Genomic DNA, 22,955 nt, shown 5'->3' on the forward strand with positions numbered 1-22,955 from the left:
CACCAACTCATCCATCCATCCATCCATCCATCCATCCATCCATCCATTCATCTGCGTGAACACCAGGATGGCAAGTTTCAGGATGGGGAAATGTTATGAATACAGAAGATTTTCAGGTTATCTTACTATCTCAATGGACTCTTAAACCCAAAGGCACATCTTACTTCCGTGAGCACATCTCACGTGCAAAGGATACCTACCTTGTGAAGTTTAAATAGTACCTCACAGAGGTTGTAGGTTTTTTCTGCCCGTACCCAGTCTAATGTGCTTACCTGCAAGAAATATAAGATATATACATAAATCATAAGCATTCTCTTGTTTAAAAAAAGGCAACTGTGTGAGGTAATGGATGTGCTCATTAGCTCAGCTGTGGGAATCATTTCACACGTGCACATACATCAAACCATCATGTTGTTCACTTGAGCTATTTACAATTTTATTTGTTAATTATACCTCATAAAGCTGGGAAGAATTTTAAAGTAGACACAAAAACAAGCATGCTTGTTGGATTACTTTCAGTTGGATAAATTTGAACATTTACAGCAATGGAGTCAACGTGTCTTTACCTTAATTAAATTCTACGCCATGAGTAGGGCAGTAGGACACCAAACCTCACCTGTGGCAGGGGATTTGACAGAGAACTTGTGCTCACAGCACAAGTCGGTAACGTAGGGGCTCATCTATTACACTCACTTGGGTACAGTTTTAGAATTCATTCTGGACTCCTCATACATTAAGTTATGGACCAATTTTCGGTCCCGTCTAGGGAGCTTACTGAGAGGGTGGTTAGTTTGTGTGTGACAGTGTGCTGCGTGTCCAGTCGTGAGACTTAGGATAAACTCACTAGTCTGCTCCATTCCAGAAACGAATACAAATTTATTGACTTACCAATTTAATCGAACATGTTTTTGATTGGCCTGACTGCATTTCACAACCATTTTAGCAATAATAATGAAGACATCGTCCAACTTTTGAATGGTGTTCTATGGACTGCAATTCATGTTCACTTACATGCTGTACACGAAAATATTTTGTGTAAAAAAATCTGAAATACTCAACACTGTAACAAATTTTGACTGTGACTGCTTACCCGGTGGCTACCTTGCAGCAACTAAACACACAAATAAGAATGAAAATACTCAAAGGTTCACCGTGTCTTTGAAATGAAAGTACATGATGTACGTAGTTGGTGACCTTCTTGAAATTGTTCCACCAAATAAATACTGGGACGTAATCAGGCATTTCGAGCCCATCACCTGAGAACGTTTCACCGAATAGTTAATGATGTGAAATTACACTGGCATGTTGCCACTTCATATTAACTGATCCAGAGGTAAGTAAGTCATTGCTCCTGTGATTAAAAAAACACGAAAATGGTAAAATATAAAGGTGGGAAGGTCAATCACAGTCATAATTGGAAGGTAATTTGGGGGCAAAGTAGAGCATTTAGGCTGCAGCAATGAAGGTAGACACAATTTTTAATTTTTCCAGTTATAACAATGCTGCCTATTTTTGGAGAACCGTGAAAAAGAAAAAAAATGACATTATTCAGAATGTCCTTCCTTAGTAGTTCCCTGTTGCTGTAAATAGGCATGGCTACGCACACTCGTTCAGTGCGCGTGTTGGCCATTGTCAAGCTTTGCTACGTGAACCCTTCTCTGGCTCAGCCAAAGCACAAACACAAAGTACTCCTAAGTTTCCGCTTGACGTAAATTATCTCCAGAATATTCGTGATGCCCGTCAGGGCTGCCTCTACCTTCTATTTTATTAGTTATGACTCTAGAAGTTATCTGGGCTGCACCAACCCAACACTAAAGCCAACAAGCTCCCAGGCAGGGGCCATCTAGGACGTGGCTGTCCCCAAGAAAACCAAGATGGGTGGCATCTACGTATATCTGTATAATTAGAAGGGAAATAGAAAGTTCAGCCTTGGAGGTTTGTAGGACAGCGGTGAGTGATGGATGAAATCTCAGAAGCGGACATTCCTAGAGTTGTGAACTAACTCTGAATGCAGGCAGGTGTCACCTTCGAAGCAGGTTCCTGGCCCCATGGGGGTGATTCAGACTTAGCCAGTGTGGGAAGGGGCTCAGAGATCCTGGTTTTACATTTGAGTAAATTTACTACTGAGGCCATGTGAACCAGCAGCCTTGCCATCACCTGGGAACCTCAGGACCCACCACAGACTGGTCAGATCAGAATTTTGTCTCAAAAATACGCCCAGGTGGGGCACCTGGGGGGCTCGGCTGGTTGAGGGTCCAACTCGTGGTTTCAGCTCAGGCCATGATCCCAGGGTTGAGGGACCGAGCCCCACGTCCGGCTCCACGCTGAGCATGGAACGTTCTTGAGATTCTCTCTCTCCCGCTCTCTCTGCCCATCCGCACCGTTGGTGTGGGCTTGTTCTCTCTCTCTCAAAATAAATAAATAAACTTAAAAAAATATGTGCAGGCGATGACCCTGTCGTGATGATGTCTTAAGAAGATAATCCAAGGGTTAAAAGCCTAACCCCTTTTAAAAGGAAAGGCAGACAGACAGGCGGTGGGGACCGGAGCAGACGCCTATTCAGTCAGAACTCCTTGCTTTGCGAACCAGATGCTCCACGACGTAACCTGCTGATTTCGGAGGCCCTCAGGTGGACGGACCCAGCTGAAGGATCTTCCCTGCCTCTCAGGAGGGGCAAGACCCTCTGATAGGAAGGGAGGGATGCGGAGTGACACTCAGAGCCGTCACCGTGCCTGCCTGTCTCCGGAGAAATACTTCCCTGGACGGGAATGAGATGTGATCCCCTGATCCTTACGCTCCTTCCTGGCGACTCGGAAATCAAGAAAGGGAAAAATGATCCACGATGGAATCTCAGCGTTTCCAGCCAGCAGGCAACAGAATGGAACTAACCAGCCTTTGCAACGTGGAAGAAAAGCGTGAAGGTCTGTAACCCCAGGCCACTGATGCTTTTCCCAAGTCCTGAGAGTTGACAGTTTGTTTCCTCGGCCACATCTGACTTGGAATGTAGCAGAAACTTTAGGCTGTAAATGTAATATCTTGGTGTCCTTTAATCTTATTGGGGAACACCTACCGGGTAGCCCCAGAGGGGACACAGAATAATTCTGTATCAGACACACAATTATCTAGTGTTTCTTCAATCTACAAACCTTCAAATGAGTTATTTCTTTCCAGGTAAAAATTTTTAAATGATAGAATATATTTGCCTAATTGACATTCTTAAAGTTGCTTCTACTATTCCCTGCATATTCATAAGGAACTGCTACATAATTTATACGTTAATGCTGTACGACGCTGTAAAATTGACTTCATGACTGTTATTAACACATTTTAATGATTTCTGAAAACATGTTGCTCACGTTTTCTCAGATGCCAATTTGCAAGTCAGAAATAACCCGCTGGCTGGAAGGAGAGCACAGTGATGAGAACAATCCCGGCTTTCGTCGGCCCGTGTGAGCACCTAGGAGGGCCTGAGGCCGGGCCAGGCCCCACCCCTGGGCTCTGCCTCCTCGGGGCAGGACCTTGAGCCGGAAACTGCAGACGCCCCCTCCGCGCCCCTCTTCCACTTTCTGCCCTTCTTTTCCCTCCTCTGCTTCAACATCATCCCTTTGGCTCGACCTGATGGAGCTCAGAAGCCGTCCTTGAATACGGGACTTTCTCACGGGACAGCGACAGTGACTGGTGGGGGACATCTGAGAATTTACCTCCCCTGGACCCTGCTCTCCCAAGAGGGTCCTCGTTTACCGAGTCGGAGAGATCGTCTCTCTCCTGTGCCCCCATCCCCCCTCTGCTCAGTGTCCGTGCGGAACACGGCGGTGCTCACTGCGCTGCCTGTGGGGCCGGGGCGGGAAACCGGCCCGGAGGTGTGTGGGGCGTGACCAGTGGTCGTCTCCTGTCTTCTGTCACCAGAGCATAAGTCACCGTGTACAGATGCTGCAAACGTAACATAGGGGGGTGTTACAGATTTGGGCAAAGTAGACACTGTGATCGGCTGCAGGATACAAGCCCCGGCTGGACCGAAATACCTGCCAACACCGAGGTCAGATTCCCTTGCCATATTCTGGGTACTGCTCTTACAACGAGACTTGCCGAGTACCAATACCAAAGTCCACCTGTTAACTTTAAATGCTCTGGCGTCTTCAAACACGTGTACGAACACGTCTCTCGGGGTCTCTCGGGGCTCACAGTGACCCTGCGGGGGGGAGGGGGGCGGCGGCTGCCGTCTGCTGTCCCTGTCCCCACAGCGAGCAGACTATCGAATGAAGGGGGAATAACACACCTAGTCCCACAGCCAGTGATTATAATGCACAACTTACTCTACCAAACCACTCTTTCCCTGGGGTTTTTCAGAGTAAAACTTCTTCGTTGTCTTATAAAATCTTCCGAGTCCCCATTTAAAAATATGCTTTTATTATTTGGGATAATGCATGAAAACGGTTTGTTTAAACAAGCATAATACCATTAAGTGATGGGAGAGTTTGATTTTTTTCTATTTAAAAAGTAAACATGTTTCTGCTTGTGCACAAGGACCTTGGAAGTCCCTGCTCTGGTGTAACAAGTGAGAACCTCAACAGACTCTTCGCAGATCCGTGAGAGCCACAGGGGAGGACACAGGGCGCACCACGGCCTTGAGACAGGTCAGGAGGCATGGAGTCCGTGGTGGGCACCAGGGCGGGCGGGAAAATCTGGCCTGTCATTAGCGAGCTGCTGAGAGTTAAAAACTGCAGGGCAACCCAGTCACAGGGTGGGGGAGACTCCCCAAAAGTGTGAGATTTACCTGCAGGAGCTCAACCAGGTTCCCACAGAAAACACCAGGGAAAGTCCCTTCGGAGACGTTTGAAATGTCCCAGAGCCCAGCTCTGCACAGGCCTGCCCTCGGGGAGGCTGGTCAGCCCAGAGCGGAACCTGGTGGGGTTTCATCAGAGCCTCCCTGCCCAGGGGAAGGGACATCCCAAGTCCAGTCCCCCACCCACCCTGCCCCACAGAAGGGGGTAGATAAACCAGAGAACGTTGGGGAGGCTCAGAGTCCAGGGGCTCAGACTCACGAGGGACTGAGACATCATCACAGGACCTCATATCCCGGCCGTTTTTACCCGGAACATCGTGTCTGTTAAGAAATTAACTTCCGTGAGAACTCAGCCTAGCCATTCCCAGGACGTTACTTTGTGGATGCAGACGTTCTAACCTTCATACGCATATGGAGGCAAAGGATCCCGACAGGCAGCCCGATATTGAGGGAGAAAGGTTGGAAAACTGACACCAACCGACTTCAAGACTTACTACAAAGCTACAGCGTTCACCGCAGGTGGTTTAGAGCCACACAGATCAATGGATCAGAGAGAGCTCCTAATCCCATATAGTCACTGGCGGTTCACAAGGGAGCAAAGAAAACAGAACAGAGCCTAGACCGTCTTTCATCAAGTGACTGAGGAACAAGGGGATGTCCGTGTGCAAAATAATCTCGACCCAGACCTTACACGCCTGACGAAAAGCTCAGAATCAGTCAGAATCAAAATGCAAAATGTAAGACTCCTAAACATAACATCGGGGACACCTAGGTGACCTTGGGGGTGATGATGACCTTTTCAATCCAACACCACAGACGGGATCCATGAAGGGAAGAACCAATGAGCTGGACTCCGTTAAGGTTAAAAACACTGCTCTGAGAAAGACAAAGAGAGAGAGAGGACGAGCCACAGACTGGGAGAAAATATTTGCCAAAGACACATCCAAGAAAGGACTGTTACCCAAAACATACAAAGAACTCTTAAAACTTAACAGTTAGCGAACAACCTGAGTAAAAAAATAGGCCGAAGACCTCAACAGACGCCTCCCCAGTGAAGAGACAAAGGCAGCAGATGCCTCACTCGTCTTCCGCGAAATGCAAGTTAAAACCACACGGGGTCCCACCGCACACCCGTGAGAATGGCCACAATCCGGAACCCCGGCAACGGCAGGTGCTGGCGAGGACGTGGGGCAGGAACACCCACTCATCCATCGCAGGTCGCGACGCAGAATGGTGCGGCCCCTTTGGAAGACAGTGTGGAGCCTCCTCACAAAACTAAACACCAGACGGTCCAGCGATCACACTCCTTGGAATTCAGTCACAGGAGGTGAGAACTTATGTCCACGTGGAAACCCGCACGTGGATGTTTACAGCAGCTTTATTCGTAACTGCTAAGCTCGGAAGTAACCAAGATGCCCTTCAGTAGGTGACGGATAAATAAACTGTGGTCCATCCAGACAACGGAATCTCATTCTGCACTAAAAATACATGAGCTACAAGCCACGAAAAGACAAGGAGGAATCTCAGATGTTACTGAGTGAGGGAAGCCAACGCGAAAAGGCCACGCACTATGATGCCAACTACAGGACAACCTGGATAAGGGGAACCCACGGAGACAGTAAATGATCGGTGGTTTTGGGCCACAGGGCGGGCGGGGTTGGGCACAGAGGATGTTCAGGACATCGAAACCACTCTTAGGATGCTGTAATGGTGGACGCGCATCACTGCACCCTTGTCCAAACCCAGAGAATGGATGTTTAGCAACAAATGCTAAAAAACATTAGTACATTTGTTCTGAGTAGAATTCTATGATTTTTTTTTTTTTTTAATTCAGAAAACCCTTCGGCCTCAGTAAATTCACAGCATTGTTGGTTTATCAAAACACGTGCAGCTACACCCAAGCCGGTGTCCTGGGGGGGTCCTGGGACAGGAAGAGCGTCAGTGGACAGGCTGGTGAGGACAGCAGTGTCTGTCTGGTTTAGTTACCAGGAGGGACCACTGTCCAGTTTCACTTTCAGCAAAGGGACCACAGTCACATTTGGTGCCAACCTTTGGGGAAACTGGGACCCAGCAACTCTCCATGCCACATATGCGACTTTCGGTAAATCTAAAATTATTCCCAATTAAAAAGCTTATTAAAAAAACTATATTCATTAGTGAAAACTTGCATTATTGTCTTGATGCCTGGAGGTAAAATGTGATTCTGTCCTTTCATTATTCTTTATTTTTTTAAAACCACTTTCTTGGGATATGATCGCCATCCAACAAGAACACAAATTTAACGTACGCGGCCCGATGCGTTTGGAGGTGGGGCTCCACCCAAGACACTGTCTTCCCACCACGCACCCCCCCCCCCCCCGCCCCAGACAAAGACTGGGTGTGGCGGGAATGTGCAGAAAGGGAGCCGCGTGCACTGTCGGTGAATGTGAGCTGGCAGGGCCACCACTGACAATAGTGCGGAGGGTCCTCGAAGCATCAAACCTGGACCTACCGCGTGATTCGGTATTTCCGCAAAGGAAATGAAATCCGGGCGTTCAGACACTCAAATTTCCATCCAGTGCTATTCGCAACAGCCGCCCACGGACACAATTCAAGGTCCGTCGCCGGTGGGCAGAGAAAGAGTGTGGTGTGTGTGCACAATGGGACACTGCCCAGCCTTAAGAGGAAGGAAACCTGTTATTTCCTTTCAACGGCAGGAAGTTCCATCGACACTGCACACAGTGCTTCCAAAGTTCTGGACGCCTGAACCTCCCAGGTCCTGTGGTTCCTGGTCCTGATGCCCACAGAAGCTGCTTTGACTGATACCCGAGGCAGAGCACACGATATGTACCTGGTTCGCTCAGGGAGAAAGGCGTCGTCGGTGCTAATTTGAAAACAAAATTGCAACTATGGCATTTAGCGTCAGGTTTCTACGAGGGGCCCTGCTGAATCAGGCTGTTTGGTTATTTTCACAAAACTTGGGGGATGTGAAGGAAAGAGGAACTTTTAAACTTTCATGACCTGTTTTGTTTCGTCTCTGGGTTCTCTGACCACGTAAGGGACGGGCTCTGTGCCCTCACCTCCGGGCCGGGGAGAGGGGTGTGAGCGGGAGGGGCCGCCCTGGCCTCCCGCGAACACTGGATCCCATCGCTGCTTCTCATCAGCAACCCCTTGCCCGTGGAATGTCAAGGCGTCCTTACCGGAGCGGTGCTGAAAACATACAGCAAAGAGCCTTTCAGGGCCAAGAACTTGGATCTGAAGGTCTCACGGGAGCTGGTGCCTTCGAGTCTCTCCCTGACCCAGCCCATGTGCACAACCTGCAAAAGAAAGCCTGTGTAATTAAAGCAAAGCCTTCGCAGCGGGCACGGTCGCAGGGCTGGAAGCGGCAGAGACGGGCACGCCCAGAACCAGCAGGTGTCCTAACCCTGATCGAGCAGACGGATGTGAAAGGTAGTGTCCCGGGGCAGCCCCGGGGCTCTGCACCTGCCGGGCTCCGTGTGCGCGTCTGGGCGCCACCAGACCCCTCGCCTGCGGCAGAGTTGTGCCTTCCACGCATCTTTAAAAACACAGTATTAAATCACATCCTCTCAGGGGCTAGGATTTCAGATTCGTCCATGAGTTTGCACAGAGCTGACGCACGTGGGAAAGGTGACTGTTTCTTTACCGTTCCACTTCCTGACGAGAGTGAAGAGAAGACAACGATATTTGACTCTTACGACTGGCATTTTGTGTGCAAGCTGTAACAAATCAGAATAGGATCCAAAAACCTTACGGAAGCAGTAATATAACCTAAGTGTTCAGTGCATGAACACAAACTCATGTTAAGCTGAAGTCCCTGCGTCTTACTCCAAATTTTGATGTGACACGTATTTTGTAGTAATTTCATTTTAATTTCCTCCTTTTGCCATGTTTACAAAAAAAAGTAAGTGTTTAAAGCAGCTTCACGTGTAAGTAAAACGAAGAGTGAATTACCACAGACATGCCAGGAAACCTTACGAAATAAAACCGTCCTACGAGCCGCTTCAAGGCGGTGCCCTGGGGCTCACTGGGGCGCCCAGCCCGGGCTCAGGTAGGTCCTCTCCGCTTCTGCAATTTATGTGACAAATTCCTGACAGCTTTCACTCTTACGGCCGGTGAAAGACGTCCTAGGTCAAGATGCCAGATGAAGTTTTACAAAAAGAAATGCTTAAAAACCAGATTGTTAATCTGAAACATCTATAAATTGGATGTGAACTTAATGAAACTCCGTATGTAATTTAATTCCGCCTCGATTAATTAGCAAAGAAATAAGTTACAGCTTAGCTATTATTAGAAACATTGCCTGCTTTGTGAATCTTTTTTGGGTATATGTAGTTCATAAATAATTTCAAGGGTAGCTAATATTATCTTTTACATTATGAATTTTCTAATGGCTTATTATGTGTTCCAAGAAATGTATGTTATAATTTTAGGAACACCTACCTGATTATGTCACTGTAAATTACATTAAGAGGACATAACCATTCATAATAAATGAGCACATTTTCATTTATCTCTTCTGATTCCATTTCTATAGGAAAGCCTTTTTTTTCACATGACTGAGTCAAGATAATTAGGTAAGTGTTCATGAGACGACGCCGTAGGCTGGGCCCTTTACACAGAAAATGCCCACATTATCTGAGATACTTCGGTTTCTTTTGGGTTTGATGAGCCAGGCATCCACATTTCCCTTTACTTCAGGTTTTCTAGATAAAATGTAGTTTGGAAATGTACAGAACTACTCGTTGTTTTAGCAGGGAGCACATGTTCGGGTTCGCCCGGGACCATTTCGAAGGTACATGTGTTGTTTTCAGGCTGGCCGTCATCCTGGAAGAACCTGCCTCTGTTTGGATGGCAAGATCTACAGCCATCTTACTCACTGAACGTGAGTCTAAAATCATCTGTACTGGGTTTTCTGTAGGATCTGCCAATTCTGTCTTGTATTTGTTTTTGCAAATTGCAGTAATTCCCAAATACGTTTACTTTTAAAAGTATTTAATCAAATAGTATGTTTTTTCTACATACCAAAACCAGGAATTAACGGTTCAGAATGAAAAAGAGCATGCCTTCTCGTTCCTAAGGGCCCAACATCACAAATCTAAACTCCTATAATACACACAAAATGTTTAGTTTTTGGAGCACATGTGAGATAACCTGTACCCAAAGCACACTGAGACAAGGCAGGGGTAGCTCTTCAGAAAGTCCACACAGTAAAGCTCGTCTCTAATATTTCCTTCCAAATGAACTAATTTGAGCCCCCGAGGGGAAAAAGAGTTCAGAGGCGCCTGGATGGCAGGCCAAGGTCTCCCAGTTTGTGGGTTCAAGCCCCGCATCGGGCTCTGTGCTGACAGCTCGGAGCCTGGAGCCGGCTTCTGGGTCTGTGTCTCCCTCTCTCTGCCCCTGCCCCTCCCCCACTCGTGCTCGCTCGCACGCGCTCTCTCTCTCTCTCTCTCAAAAATAAACAAACATTAAAAAAAGTTCAAAGTAATAAAGAAATTTTGAGGTTAGAAAAAGTCTTTAGATTTCCCATTACCGCTTGCTTATCTTATGGGAGAGAAAACTGTGGCTGAGATGTTAATTTGGCCAAAGTATGTCACCAGCAAAGAGATTACTTGGGATTAGAACCCAGGTGTTAGGGACATTGGCATCACACTGGCGTGGCTTAGGGTGTGACAACATCCTGCTAAGACCAAGCCGAGCAAGATTACCCCACTGCCTCGAGGTCCCTGAGCCGTAACTACCTAGTGCTCTCAGCATCGGGAGTTTTGCTCCTCGGATGGCTTGAAGTTTCCCTGAACACTGTTTCCTGATTTTCTGCTGTGACTCCTGATTTTCAGAGTGAAACACAGCATGTTCTGAATCCCAGACCCGAGCTCTTCCTCACGTGCCAGGAGACACAGGTACATCCTGAAAGGCCAGCACGTTCCTCCAAGCACGGTAAGTTCAAGCCCCGTCAAAGCCACACACTGTGCGTGCCCACGTGTGCACAGCCCTGACTGCAGTGACCTGCCAGCAGGGTCCCGGGGACACTGAACGACTGAAAAGCTGAGTTCTGGGTCACCACCCGGACCATCCCTCTCTCCTGTGGTCTCGAGAGAGTCTCTGATTTACCATAAAAACAATTCCACAGACATTTTGCTAATTTTGAGATCCAATTTCAGAACGGTAAATTATTCCAGGAGAGAGCAGAACCGATTGGTCGGTTCCCCCTCCCCCCTCAGCCTGGAGAAGACACGCTTTATGTGTGGACAGTGGAGCTCTGCCCTCAGTGGAAGAGTCCACAAGAGCCTCCATGTTAGAAACACAGCGCAGACTGAGAAAACAGTATTTTCTGCACAGGACTACAAAATGAATCCTGTATGAATTTGAAGGCATCTATGGAACTATCACCCATTAACAGCTCACCGCCCTCCTTCAGCTCCCTAAGGCAAAACAGATGATGGTGTATTCAGAAAAATGTTACAAGAAATAACAGTTACATTTAGAGTAGCTTTCCTTAGAGTTTCATTTTTCTTTCTTTCTTTCTTTCTTTCTTTCTTTCTTTCTTTCTTTCTTTCTTTCTTCTTCTTTCTTTCTTTCTTTCTTTCTTTCTTTCTTTCTTTCTTTCTCTTTCTTTCATGTTTGTTTATTTTTGAGAGATAGAGTGTGAGCAGGGGAGGGGCAGAGAGAGGGAGACAGAATCGGAAGCAGGCTCCAGGCTCTGAGCTGTCAGCACAGCGCCCGACGCAGGGCTTGAACCCATGAACTGCGAGGTCATGACCTGAGCCTAAGTCGGACGCTCAACTGACTGGGCCACCCAGGGGCCCCTAGAGTTTATTTTCTAATTACAAAACGTGCACTCGTGGATTGACTTAGACACAGGCCTAACTGTCCCTCTCGCGCAGCAAACACGGACCGGCACAGAGGGACGAGTGCCCCCGCCCTGCGCCCACGCCTGATCGCGAGCACCATCTAGAGCGTGTGTGGGCGCTACTTAAAGCAAACTGAGCTCACTCTTCTCGGTTTTCTGCACCTCAAACCTGCAATAGGCAAATCAGAAAACTGATGGGCAGTGAATAAAAAGTCTGCCCTTACAGGACGGCTTCAACTGTGATGTTTCCAGAAAGAGCCAGTGACTTTGTGGTTTCACAGTGCAGGCACCTGGCGCTCAAACTAGTTGAGCGTGATGGGTCACTCGCGGTGCTTGCAGACCGAGCGAGTGAGGGTCCCGAGTCGGGGGGCAGCACCCAGCCCTGCGAAGGAAGGAGGTGTTGACTCCCCACGACGCGGCCCTGCAGGCCAGCCCGGGGCCCCGGAAGCGCTGTTCCCACGCACCTGCGTAATTCCTGCTGGCCAGAGGCCGCCCCGGGGCAAGGCCCTCCAAGTGAGGACGTTCTCTAGGAAAATTACACCGTGCTCAGATCACGCAGATCACACAGGGGAAAACCCTCTCGGCTTCAATACTCACAGTGACACAACTGTTTAATCGCACTTCCTCAGAGCACGTGCCGACGGCTCGGTTATAACGTGGCACCGGGGACCAGAACCCCCTCCTAAGCCGTTTCCGCTAAAACTGCAGTTTGGTGGAGTTGATACTGGGGGAAGGACCCCTGACTGCGGTCTGCTCGTCCTCCCCAGATTTCCAAATCAAGTTCCAAATCCAGAAGCTACTGTAGAGACTTGTTATAGGATCAACATGAAAAACGCAAGCCCTACCTGGTCACAGGGAGAACAGCCCTCATTCACCATTTTCATCTGTGAAGAGAGGGAAGTGAGAAGTCACTATGACAAGAATATTAACGCCATCATTTCTTCGCCTGTCGAACTGGCAACTGAAATTAACTAGCCGCGGGAAGGCTCCTTGGGAACAAGTTTCTTTTACGATGTATTTCTAACCTAAAAACCAGAGTACGTACAAATGTATAGCAGCACTTCCCACAGTGGAAAAAAGAAAAAAAACAATAGTAGCAAAAAACAATAGTAGCAAGAAACTACTAGCAAAAAACAAAACTCGCAAAAAACAACATTAGCATACTTAAGCTGTTCTTTTTCAAATATCAGCATCTTGTGTGAGTGAAGCTATGGGACCACAGATACTTGAATTTCAATATCTGAAAAAAGTGGGGAAGACACTTTCTGCTCTAACGATCTCAGAGTTTCGCATCACACACATCCTCCCCCACACCCCCAGGAATCCCGCAAGGAGGTACTATCTCCAAACTCTACCGGTGAGGAAGTGGAGATGCAGGATAATAGCACACACGCTCGGAATGTGACTTCAGATCCGCATTTCCGGCTTCCTCCCCTCTGCTCTGCCTACCGGCTGGGATGTGTGAAACTCACCCAGAACTGAGGGACACTCACGGTCACATGCACGCCTGCAAATACCAATCTACCACCCGCTGTCTGCTTTCTCCTTTCTTTTTATCCGTCCAGATACCTTAGGAATTCAAAATGTCAAGCCTGAAAACTAAGGTCTTACAGAAGCTCCTTATCCGACTGGAGAAAGAAGCCATGAGGTCTGCAGAATGGACATCGAACACGTCGCTCCTTCCCGAGTCTCCCAACGTGCTCGGTCAACCTGTCCAGCAGCTTCAGAACAAGGCAGTGTGTGTGGAAGAAGAGGGGCGGTGGGGGCCGGGGGGGGGCGCTGTGCACGTGCTGCTGCAGTGTCAGCCCCAGCGCTGGCCCCGCTGGCCCTCCACCTGCTCGCTCCAGCACAGAAGCTGGCCTCAGGATGCAAACGCAGTCACTGGGCAAGTCACTCCTTCCGTGAGTGTCCACAGCTCTGGCCACCAGCCCACTGCCAGCACACCGTGGTTCCCGTGGGAACTTACTACTCAGTTGGATTTTAACTCCCAGCCCATTTTGTTTTACTTTTAATTTTTTAATTTCATATTGACTTTGAACATCAAACAGATCGCTCCAGGAGACAGCACCGTCTCCCGGATACTTGCTCTGAATATTGGGGACGTAATCTTTTTGGTTGGATACGCCTCTTGTTTTCATAAAGTTACGAGGGGAATTCCATCTTTGACCCCGTTAAGTTCCCCACATCACATCGATAAAGTATACGTGAAATTATGTGCACATGAGTACATCTGTGTCTGTGCGGGACAGGAGTTGAGAGAGGAAGGTCCTCTCAGGGAGGGAACGGCCCCTGGGCATCCAAACGACTGACCTGGTCCAGACTCTCCTGCCAGGAGGCATCTGGACAACTTAACACGACCTGGTTATAGTCAGAGATGTGGTATGTTGGAAGAAAGTGCATTTCCTTGTTTAATCTTGTAACCCGCTATTTTAGTGTTACTCATAAATTCAAAGATCTCTATTTCTGTGGGTTAAACACAAAAGCACTAAGTCACGGGAGGTGTGCTCACGCTCTCCAGTGTCAGGTCACCGATGGTCGCGGACACTGCCCTCAGCCAGTCGGCGCTCTCCCGGGCCGTGTGAAACTGCAGGACTCCCGTGCGGACGCCGTCCACAGCCAGCACCTGGAACGCGCCGGACCTGCAGGGAGGGGGGAGCCACGCTGTGCACACCCGGCGGACAGTGTCGTCCGCGGCGCCTCCGGCCCGGCCGAGAGCCACACGCGGAGACACGTGACAGCGCCCTGACATGACCAACCTGCTCCAGTTTGTAAGTTCACCAAAATTACGTTCAGAACTTTGAGATCCATCACTAACAGACCATCTCTGCCTCAATAGGAAACATGAGAGTCGTTCGTGGAGGACGCAACTCCTGCTCTTTTAGGAACGTGGGAGTTCTCGTTTTACAGAATCCTTAGTAAAGTTCGTCCAGAGACCATCCGTTGTGGTATTTGAGGCTCAAGACACGATGATGGCGGTGCCATTGCTACTCGACGTGGACAGCCTCTTACGACACACATCGAGTGACGTTGTGAGGGCTGAGCCCCGATCCTGCAGGACTGGAGTCCTTATGGGAAGAGACGCCAGAGCTCCCTCCCCACCCTTGAGGACACGGCAAGAAGACGGCCGTCTAGAAGCCAGGAAGAGGCTGTGATGCGCCCGACGTGGACGTCCGGCCTCCGGAACGTGAGGATGTGAACGTGTGTTGTCTACGCGGCCCAGTGAGCGCTTGGCTGTGCGGCTCCCCTGGACTAATGAAACGCGTCCGAAAGGTAATGTCATCGACACTTCCGTTCAGGTGTCCTTAAGAAAACCATGTATATCAGGGCACCTGGGGGGCTCAGTCGGCCGAGCGGCCGACTTCGGCTCAGGTCACGATCTCGCGGTCCGTGGGTTCCAGCCCCGCATTGAGCTCTGTGCCGACAGCTTGGAGCCTGGAGCCTGCTTCTGATTCTGTGTCTCCTCCTCTCTCTGCCCCTCCCATGCTCGTGCTTTGTCTCTGTCTCCCAAAAATTAATAAACGTTGAAAAAAATTAAAGAAACAGACATACGATGACTGTAGCACATCTCAGGAGAAAACCAACAAAGGGACAGACGCTATGGAAGAGCCAGTGAATCTAGTGGAGTTAACGATATGAGAACTGAAATGCCGGAGAGGCTACACAGTGGACTTGAACTGGGTGGGTGGGCAGAGTCCCCCCAACCCACAGACCAGGCTGAAGAAAGAAGGAAGAAACCTGCCAGAGGCTCTGAGAAGCAAGAGACGCTGGGGTGGGGGCACCAGCAGGAGGGAGACTGAGGGCAGAGGAAACGTTCCCAACTTTTCTGGGGACAGCTGCTCAGCACACCGGGGACCTGGGGACGGCCGGTCAGCACACCCGCCAAGGCCCAGGGGTGCAATCCGGATGCAGACTCACGCCTCCAGGGACGGACACCTTGGGTCAACGATGCGGGGAATCCCAGTCAAAGGGCACGTAGTAAAACAGCTCATTCCTCACAAGGAGGCCGCCAGCTATCAGCTGACCTGTTGCAGAGGCGGGGGCACAGGGGCACAGGGGCAGGAGGGCAGGGGGGCAGGGGGCAGGCACAGCGCATCCCCAGCGCTCAAAGCCAGAGTGTCGGCCGAGCACCGTGTTACCAGCCCACAGCCACCTCTCCACGCGGACGGAATACGGGCGTTCCCGGTGAAGGAAGCAGAGAAGCTGCTCTGAAACCCCTGGGAAGTGCTGACGAGACCGTTAGGCTGAGAGCAGACAGTTCCCGCCCGCGACGTGGATCCACGGGAACACAGACCGGTGCGGTGACGATGGAATCACAAGACAGGATACATCTTTTTTCCTTTCTTTGCTTGTGTTTTCCTTTTTTTAAAGTAGGCTTCATGCCCAACGTGGGGCTCGAACTCATGACTGAGAGGCACGCGCTCCACGGACTGAGCCAGCCAGGCGCCCATTTCCTCCTTATTACAAACAGTGTAGAAGCCGTTGTAGAAAACGCCATGTCTCTGACATACTGCTGGCCCCACCACGGGGAAACGTACATACCACGGGCTCGCATCTGTAACACATGTGATCCGTGGGTCATGTACGTGCTTGCGACAGGGCAGAGGATGTGCAATGCGCTAAGGAGTTGGTAACAAGGGTGAATTAATTAGTTAGCGAATTAGTGTTTACATGTGATGTATGTACGAGATTACTCATGGCTCTGGGGTTCAGCATATGCCCCTTTGCTAATCAGAATCCGGCCCTGCTGTGTCCTTTTAACCCCAGGGACACACGGACCGCACCTGCAGAGCTCTCTCTGCCCCTTCCCGTGTCCAGGACCAGGGGAGCGTCCTCAGTCCGACACAGCCCTCCACAGGTTAGGGTTAGGGCTAGGGTCAGGACCTCCAGCCTCTGACATCTGTCCCCCTTCCCCACGTGATGGGCTTCAAAACGCCGACCATGCGACAGAACACAAGAGCGGGAGGAGAGGCCGTAAGCAAGGTTATTGCAAACCCAGTTTCCCTGCAAAGAGCATCACTCAGAAACTCACCTTCAAAGAAAGCAACACAGATTGAAGATTATACAGACGCCGACGTTAATGCCGATGACACATACACAGTAATAACGTTTGACCGGGACGTTCACACTGGCTAATTGTTAGGAAAGCAGTATGAACGACAGATTCCCACTCATCTCTTCCAGATGGACTCTGAGGGTTCACTGTGTCAGCATCTCGCGTGAACTGTGTTCGGGCTGGTGTACAAGGTCCCTCCCAGTGCACAGGAGGAGCCCGACCACGCGGCTCTGGAGTCAGAGCATCTGCTCACTCGGCCTTTTTGGCATTCTTTCCAACGGTCAAGGTCGTCGTCAGAGCTAAAGATCAGAGTACCCACCGCTCGGGGCCCAGCACATTCTGTGATAGCCCTGCGTCAGGTTTTGAGAATCCGCAGAAAAGCTACACCTGAGCTCCCACAGGGGGAGCGAAGCCTCATCCAAACACTGTTTCAGCAGGAAGTCAAGGCCCGGCGATGCCCAGGCTTCCGGAAAGCCTCTCCTGCCCCTGGACAGGAGCCCCGGAGGAGAAGCGGGCTGCACACACACGGCTTGAGGCCCCCACGCTTTGGAGCTGAGGGACAGGGTGTGTGTTTATTCTGCTCGTGATGGGCATTCACCAAACAAAGCGAGAAGAAACTGTGCGTATGTCTCACTGTTTGAAAAGTTTGCGCTCGCATACAGCCTTTTAAGACGGTCTCTGTAGCCTGCACATCACTTTTTAGTGGAAGGCAGCGGAAGATTCTCTCCCTACTCTCCCCATTGGGCAGCGGCATTCCTAAGTACCACGTTACACGGGGGCCCGGAGCGCCAGTCTGAATCCAGGCACCGTTCTCCCCAGGGCGGTTATTCTAAGGCACCACTCCTAGGAAAGCCAGGGACGACGAAAGCTGAGCAGGTCCAGACGAGAAAACCAGCTTCTCCCTTGTGGTGCTGAACAGAGCAAGCTGGCGTCCTCCTCTGTCACCTCCTGTCACCTTCCTGAGACCAGCCCAGCCCCTGGCCCCGCGGCGGTGTGAGCGGCACGGTGCCCCACACGGGCTGAGCACCTGCACGGGGTCCCCCCTAAAGGAGGAGCAGAGATAAAACAGAACCACAGGATCCTACGGTCACTCACCACTGTCTCCTTGCTTGACTCTCGTGTCTGCTCGCTGCCTGCCCGTGTCTCCCGCCAGACGCTGAGCTCCGTGAGCACTCACGCCGGGGTTCGTTTCCCACCTCCGGCACCTACGAGAGCACCTACAGTGTGATCGAGAACATCTGCCGCCTGAGCACGTGCAGCCCGATGCGTGAGGCGAGGTGCGCCCAACCCCCTGCCCACTGCGTGGGTGCTCGAGGACCGATCTGACGGATCGTGGCGGCTTCCACACCCGCGACCCCAGCCCCCGGTCGGGTGGCGGCTTCCACACCCCCAAACAGGTGTGCTGATGGGCTGCGGGGCCGCGCTGTGTGGACCAGACTCGGCAGGCGCTAGCGTGGCCTGGCGGACGCAGGCACGTAATTACTGTAGTTATCATTTCTTCTGGCAAATCCGCCAGGGGAGCCAGTGACACGGCACCGGGTGACCTGTGCTTCTTTTGCGCATCTGTCCCCTGGGACGTCACCCCCTTTGTAGGAGGACGACACTCCGGGGCGTGAACGGTTCACACGCAGCATTAGCCAGGGCAGTGAGGGGACCGGAAGGTGACCATTTCCTCAGGCCTGGCTTTGCGCCAGCACCGTGCGGCCTCACACTCTTCGTGTAACGCACGTCTCCTCTCAGCGACCTTGTAAAACAGGGTTACCGTTTCGGCTTCCCAGAGTGGGGTCGAGAGACCACGTCACCTGCCCAGCTCACAAGGTTGGAGACCGGATTTCAGCACCGCCCAGCTCCCTCCAGGTCTGTGCTCTGCACAGGGAGCCACGCTTCCCACAGGAACCAAGTTACCGTCCACGGTTTAGTCCACAGACACAAGCAGCTGCATCTTGGGTTTCTGTCCTGCTTCGCCATTACCCGTGCCTAAGGAAGCCCGCTGCTTCGTCTGGGCCACCCCAGTCATCAGGAACGGTGGCCAACGGTCACCGAACCCGCCTGGCACCCACCTCACTGCCGCCCACCGTCCACCGAGCCCCGGCCCCCGCACGACCTCTCCTGTGTAAATGTCCCCTGCACCCTCCAGCCACTGCCCCCGAAGACGTGCAATCCGAGTGTCAGCTCGACTCAGCGCACTGACCGCGACGCCACCCGGAACCCGTGCACGTGGATCTCACCCGCGTTGTTTCCTCTGTTTCAGAACATAAACCCTCATGACTCAAACAGTACACCTGGGTCACAGAGCCTGGCACGAATCAGGCAGTGACAATTATCCAAAATATCCCACGGATCGTGGATAGAAAATCGCGTTTTCTGACTGTGGACAGAGAGGCCACAGGCGGTGGGCACCTCACACCAGGAGCTGAGGAATCTCCCGCCTCTTGTGTCCTCGGCCCTGACACAGGTGGGGGGCAGGGCAGGACCGAGCTGTCACGGGACCAAACCTGTGCGTTTGTTCGATTAAAAACCGGGCAGAGGACCTGAACGGACATCTCGCCGACGACGACATCCAGACGCAACAGACACACGAGAGGCTCGCCATCGCGCATCATCGAGCCACAAAGACACATCACCTCACACCTGTCAGAGCGGCCAACGTGAACAATTCAGGAAACAACAGGTGTGGGTGAGGACACGGAGAAAGGGGAACCCTCGTGCACTGCTGGTGGGGGTGCCCCCGTGCAGCTGCTCTGGGAACGGTGTGGAGGCCCCTCAACAAGTTCCAAGTAGAACCACCCTCCCACCCCGGAGCCACACGTGTATTTGTCAAAAGAAGGTGAAATCGCCAATCCCAAGACGTACATGCACCCTCACGTTCACAACAGCCAAGACGTAGAAACCACCTCAGTGTCCATCCACCGGTGAACGGATAAAGGACATGTGGTGCACCGGGGGCGCCCAGGGGGCTCAGTCGGTTAAGTGTCTGACCCTTGATCTCAGCGCAGGTCATGATCTCACACTCCGTGAGTTCGAGCCCCACGTCGGGCTCTGCGCTGACAGCGAGGGGCCTGCTTGGGATTCTCTCTCATCCTCTCTCTGCCACTTTCCTGCTTGCACTCTCTCTCTCTCAAAAAAGATAAAAAACATTTAGGGGCGCCTGGGTGACTCAGTCGGTTAAGCGCCCGACTTCGACTCAGGTAACATTTAAAAATTTTTAGAAAGGAAGTTGTGATACACATATACAGTGGAATATTACTCAGTCGTAAAAAATAACGAGATCTTGCCATTTGCAGCAACACGGATGGACCTTGAGAGAACAACGTTCGGTGAAATAAGTCGGACGGAGAAAGACAAGTGCCAGGTGATCCCAATCATACGTGGAATCTGAAAAATGAAACAAGTGAAAAACCAAAACCAAATGGAAACAGACTCCTGGATACAGAAGACAATCTGGTGGTCACCGGAGTGAAGGTGGGGGATGGGCAAAGCAGGCGAGGGGGACGGTGGGGGGGGTATGGACTTCCAGCTCTAAGCAGTGAGTGACACAGAGGACAGCCACACCCCAATGACACCGCACGGGGGCAGGCGGTACCTGGACTTGTGGGGATCACTTGCAACCTACAAAGACAGGAGATCCCTTCGATCCGGCCTGAAACTGAAAGGATATCGTGTGTCCCCTACACTGCAGTGAAAATCATCTTACGGGTTTACTGCCAACAAGGAAGCAGTGAGGCCCCCAAGCAGCCCAGGTCCCTGAAAGGTCAGCTTGCAGCACAGAATGCAGCTGGCGGGTCTGTAGGGCGCCCGCGAGTGTGGGGGCGCCCGGGAGCACAGGGTTTCTCTGCACGCCCGGGCGGCTCCGCCGAGCACCATGAGCATCGATGCTGTGCCTGAAACCCTGGCCCCCACGTACTTATCCGCAACGTCACCTCTGTCTCCACAGCAAGTCTAGGCCAGCGTACCGGAGTCACAGGCCATGACAGCTCCGGGTCCCCCACACACCTGCATTTTCTGAATTTCCCAGAGTCAGTATTTGTAGCTGTGCATATCCACAGGGGTGTGTGCGCACGCGTGCACAGGTGTGTGTGTCAGAGACGCCCCAACGGCTCCGATCCTCACCCCCGGCACAGGCTCCGCGTCCTTGCTGGCGGCCCCCCGCCCTCCAAGCGCTCACGACCCCCTCCCTTCCCTAGGAAGCATCGCCATCCTTCCTAGGTTTCGGACGCAGGACCCTTAAAGTTCCAATCTGATGGTTGTCACACTGAATATACACACTTGCACACACACAGCAGGGTCCCCGGAGCAGCACGCGGCACCGAGTCGTGTCAACACACGCTTCCCGGGCAAAACTCCGTCACGGAGATTCGACGTCTCAGGTCCTCAGGGATGGGGCAGGAAGGGACGGGGGCCACAGGCAGAGGGGCAGGACCCTCCCTGGGCCCCGAGAGCTCCTGGAGGCCATCTGGAGTCTCAGCCGGCGACTCCTGACGGCACGGCACACATGGGACGCAGAGGCCCTACTGTGGAAGTGAGTCCGGGGCATGAGGGACGGCCTGGGTCCGGGACAAGGGAACGTCGAGGCTGTTCCCTGAAAGTGACTCGGCAAACCCACACCAAGCGTGCGGGTGACGGGGAGGCTGGCCCGGAGGGACTCCACTGACCCTGAACGTGGCCTCCCCGCCCATCGCGAGGTCTGCAGCGAACGTTCCCCGGACAGGCTCATTTCCGGCAGTCGTGGACTTTCCGCTCTGTCTGGCGTTTGTCAGCGAAGTGTTCGCAGTAACTTCTTGGTCCACATGGTGCTTAAATTGTGTCCCCAAAGAGCCTTTTGTCAACGATTTCCAGCTGACAGCATGTTAGTTGATTTTATGGAAGTCACCAAAATGCATCGAAAAGACTCTCTTTCAAGAGGGTGTAAAACATACAGCATCTCACACTGTCTCCGCTTCTCAGACGGGCCAGGGACGCATAATGAATCTTACGTTCTTTCAACGAGCGTATGGGTTATTTTCACAATCCTATGTAAGTCTTTCAAGTTAAATAAGTAACAAAGTTTAGAGGCCAAAAAGATACCTCGTGTGTTATAATGACACAACGAATGGTAAAGATAGCTCCCTGACGCTGCTTCCGACCTTGCGACCAGCACTGTGCACGACAGTTCGTAAACCGTAAACCGCTCTGGTTTTAGACTCACTATGATCCCACGCAGAGGGTCCCCTTGGTGTCACCACCTGGAGACGAGGAGACGGAGGCCTGTGTAGATGGATCGACGTACCCAAGGTCACGAGGCCAGAAACTGGAAAGGCACACACACACACAGACACACGCATATGCACACGCGTGCACACGTACGCACAGAACCCAGTCTCTGCTTCTACAACCTCGGCCCTTACGACAGCACGCTGCCTGGCGGGGATCACAAGGGCATCTCCCGTACGTCAGAACCACGCAGACCGCGGTCGTCACCACTCGGCGCCCCTGCTTCCCGCGCCTGCCTGCATCTTGCGCGTGCACCTGTTTGGTACAACCGGATGTGCTGGACGGTCCGGACGGGCCGTGGCCACCCCGTGTGGCCACCCCGTGCGCTCGCTCCTGGGACGGAGACACTGCTGGAAGGCAGCGAGCATGTTGGGGCAGCCACAGAGCTTGAGGACCTGCAGTGGTTCTGTCACCTTCCGCGCAGGAACGCGTGGGCCCCGGGCAGGGGTCCGTGCGCCCTGCGAATGCCGCCTGAGGGCCCCCGTCACCTTCTCACAGACTGGCAGACACGTGGCATCAGGAAGCATTTTGGGACACCTTCGGTCTCAGGGAGAAAACGGCCTCTGGGTAAGAGCAGGGCGGGACTGGCGGAGACAGGAGGTGCCCGTGGTGCCGTGGTCCTGGGAGGCAGGGTCCGTGTGGCGCACCCAGGCTTGCCCTCGAGGCCGAGGCAGGAATGGAAACCCAGATAGACCTGATTCCCTGGGTTTGTCCTCAAAAGTGATTAGAAAGCTGTTCGGATAAGTCAAGAGCAGGGTCCCCTTTTGTTCCCGGGGTCAGGGCCCAACCCGTGTGTGAATGTGGGAGGCCTGCCCGGAGCCACGTGGGAGCCTGTGGACCTCCTGTCGAGGGCGATGCAGATCCTCTGGGCACCGGGACAGTGTTAGGTCATCCAGGGCACAGCGCCCCCTCAGTGGCGTGGAGGCCCTGTCCCTCCAGTTCCTGTATTTCCCTGTAAGGACGGGACCTTGGTAAGTGAGGGCAGAGGCTCGGGACTAAACACCCCTGCTCTGCGTGCAGCA

General features: G+C 52.0%; 1 protein-coding gene across 1 annotated transcript in view; it reads right to left on the minus strand.

The window, feature by feature from the left end:
* Nucleotides 1–22,955, minus strand: part of SNTG2 (syntrophin gamma 2) — a 128,721-nt gene that overhangs the window by 37,640 nt on the left and 68,126 nt on the right. Inside the window, 4 exon segments of the mRNA XM_049652613.1 lie at nucleotides 201–272; nucleotides 7,963–8,079; nucleotides 12,476–12,514; nucleotides 14,140–14,269. Of these exon segments, the coding sequence (XP_049508570.1) occupies nucleotides 201–272; nucleotides 7,963–8,079; nucleotides 12,476–12,514; nucleotides 14,140–14,269 (358 nt within the window).

Source organism: Panthera uncia, assembly GCF_023721935.1.
Source record: "Panthera uncia isolate 11264 chromosome A3 unlocalized genomic scaffold, Puncia_PCG_1.0 HiC_scaffold_12, whole genome shotgun sequence".
NCBI classification, from domain to species: Eukaryota; Metazoa; Chordata; class Mammalia; order Carnivora; family Felidae; genus Panthera; species Panthera uncia.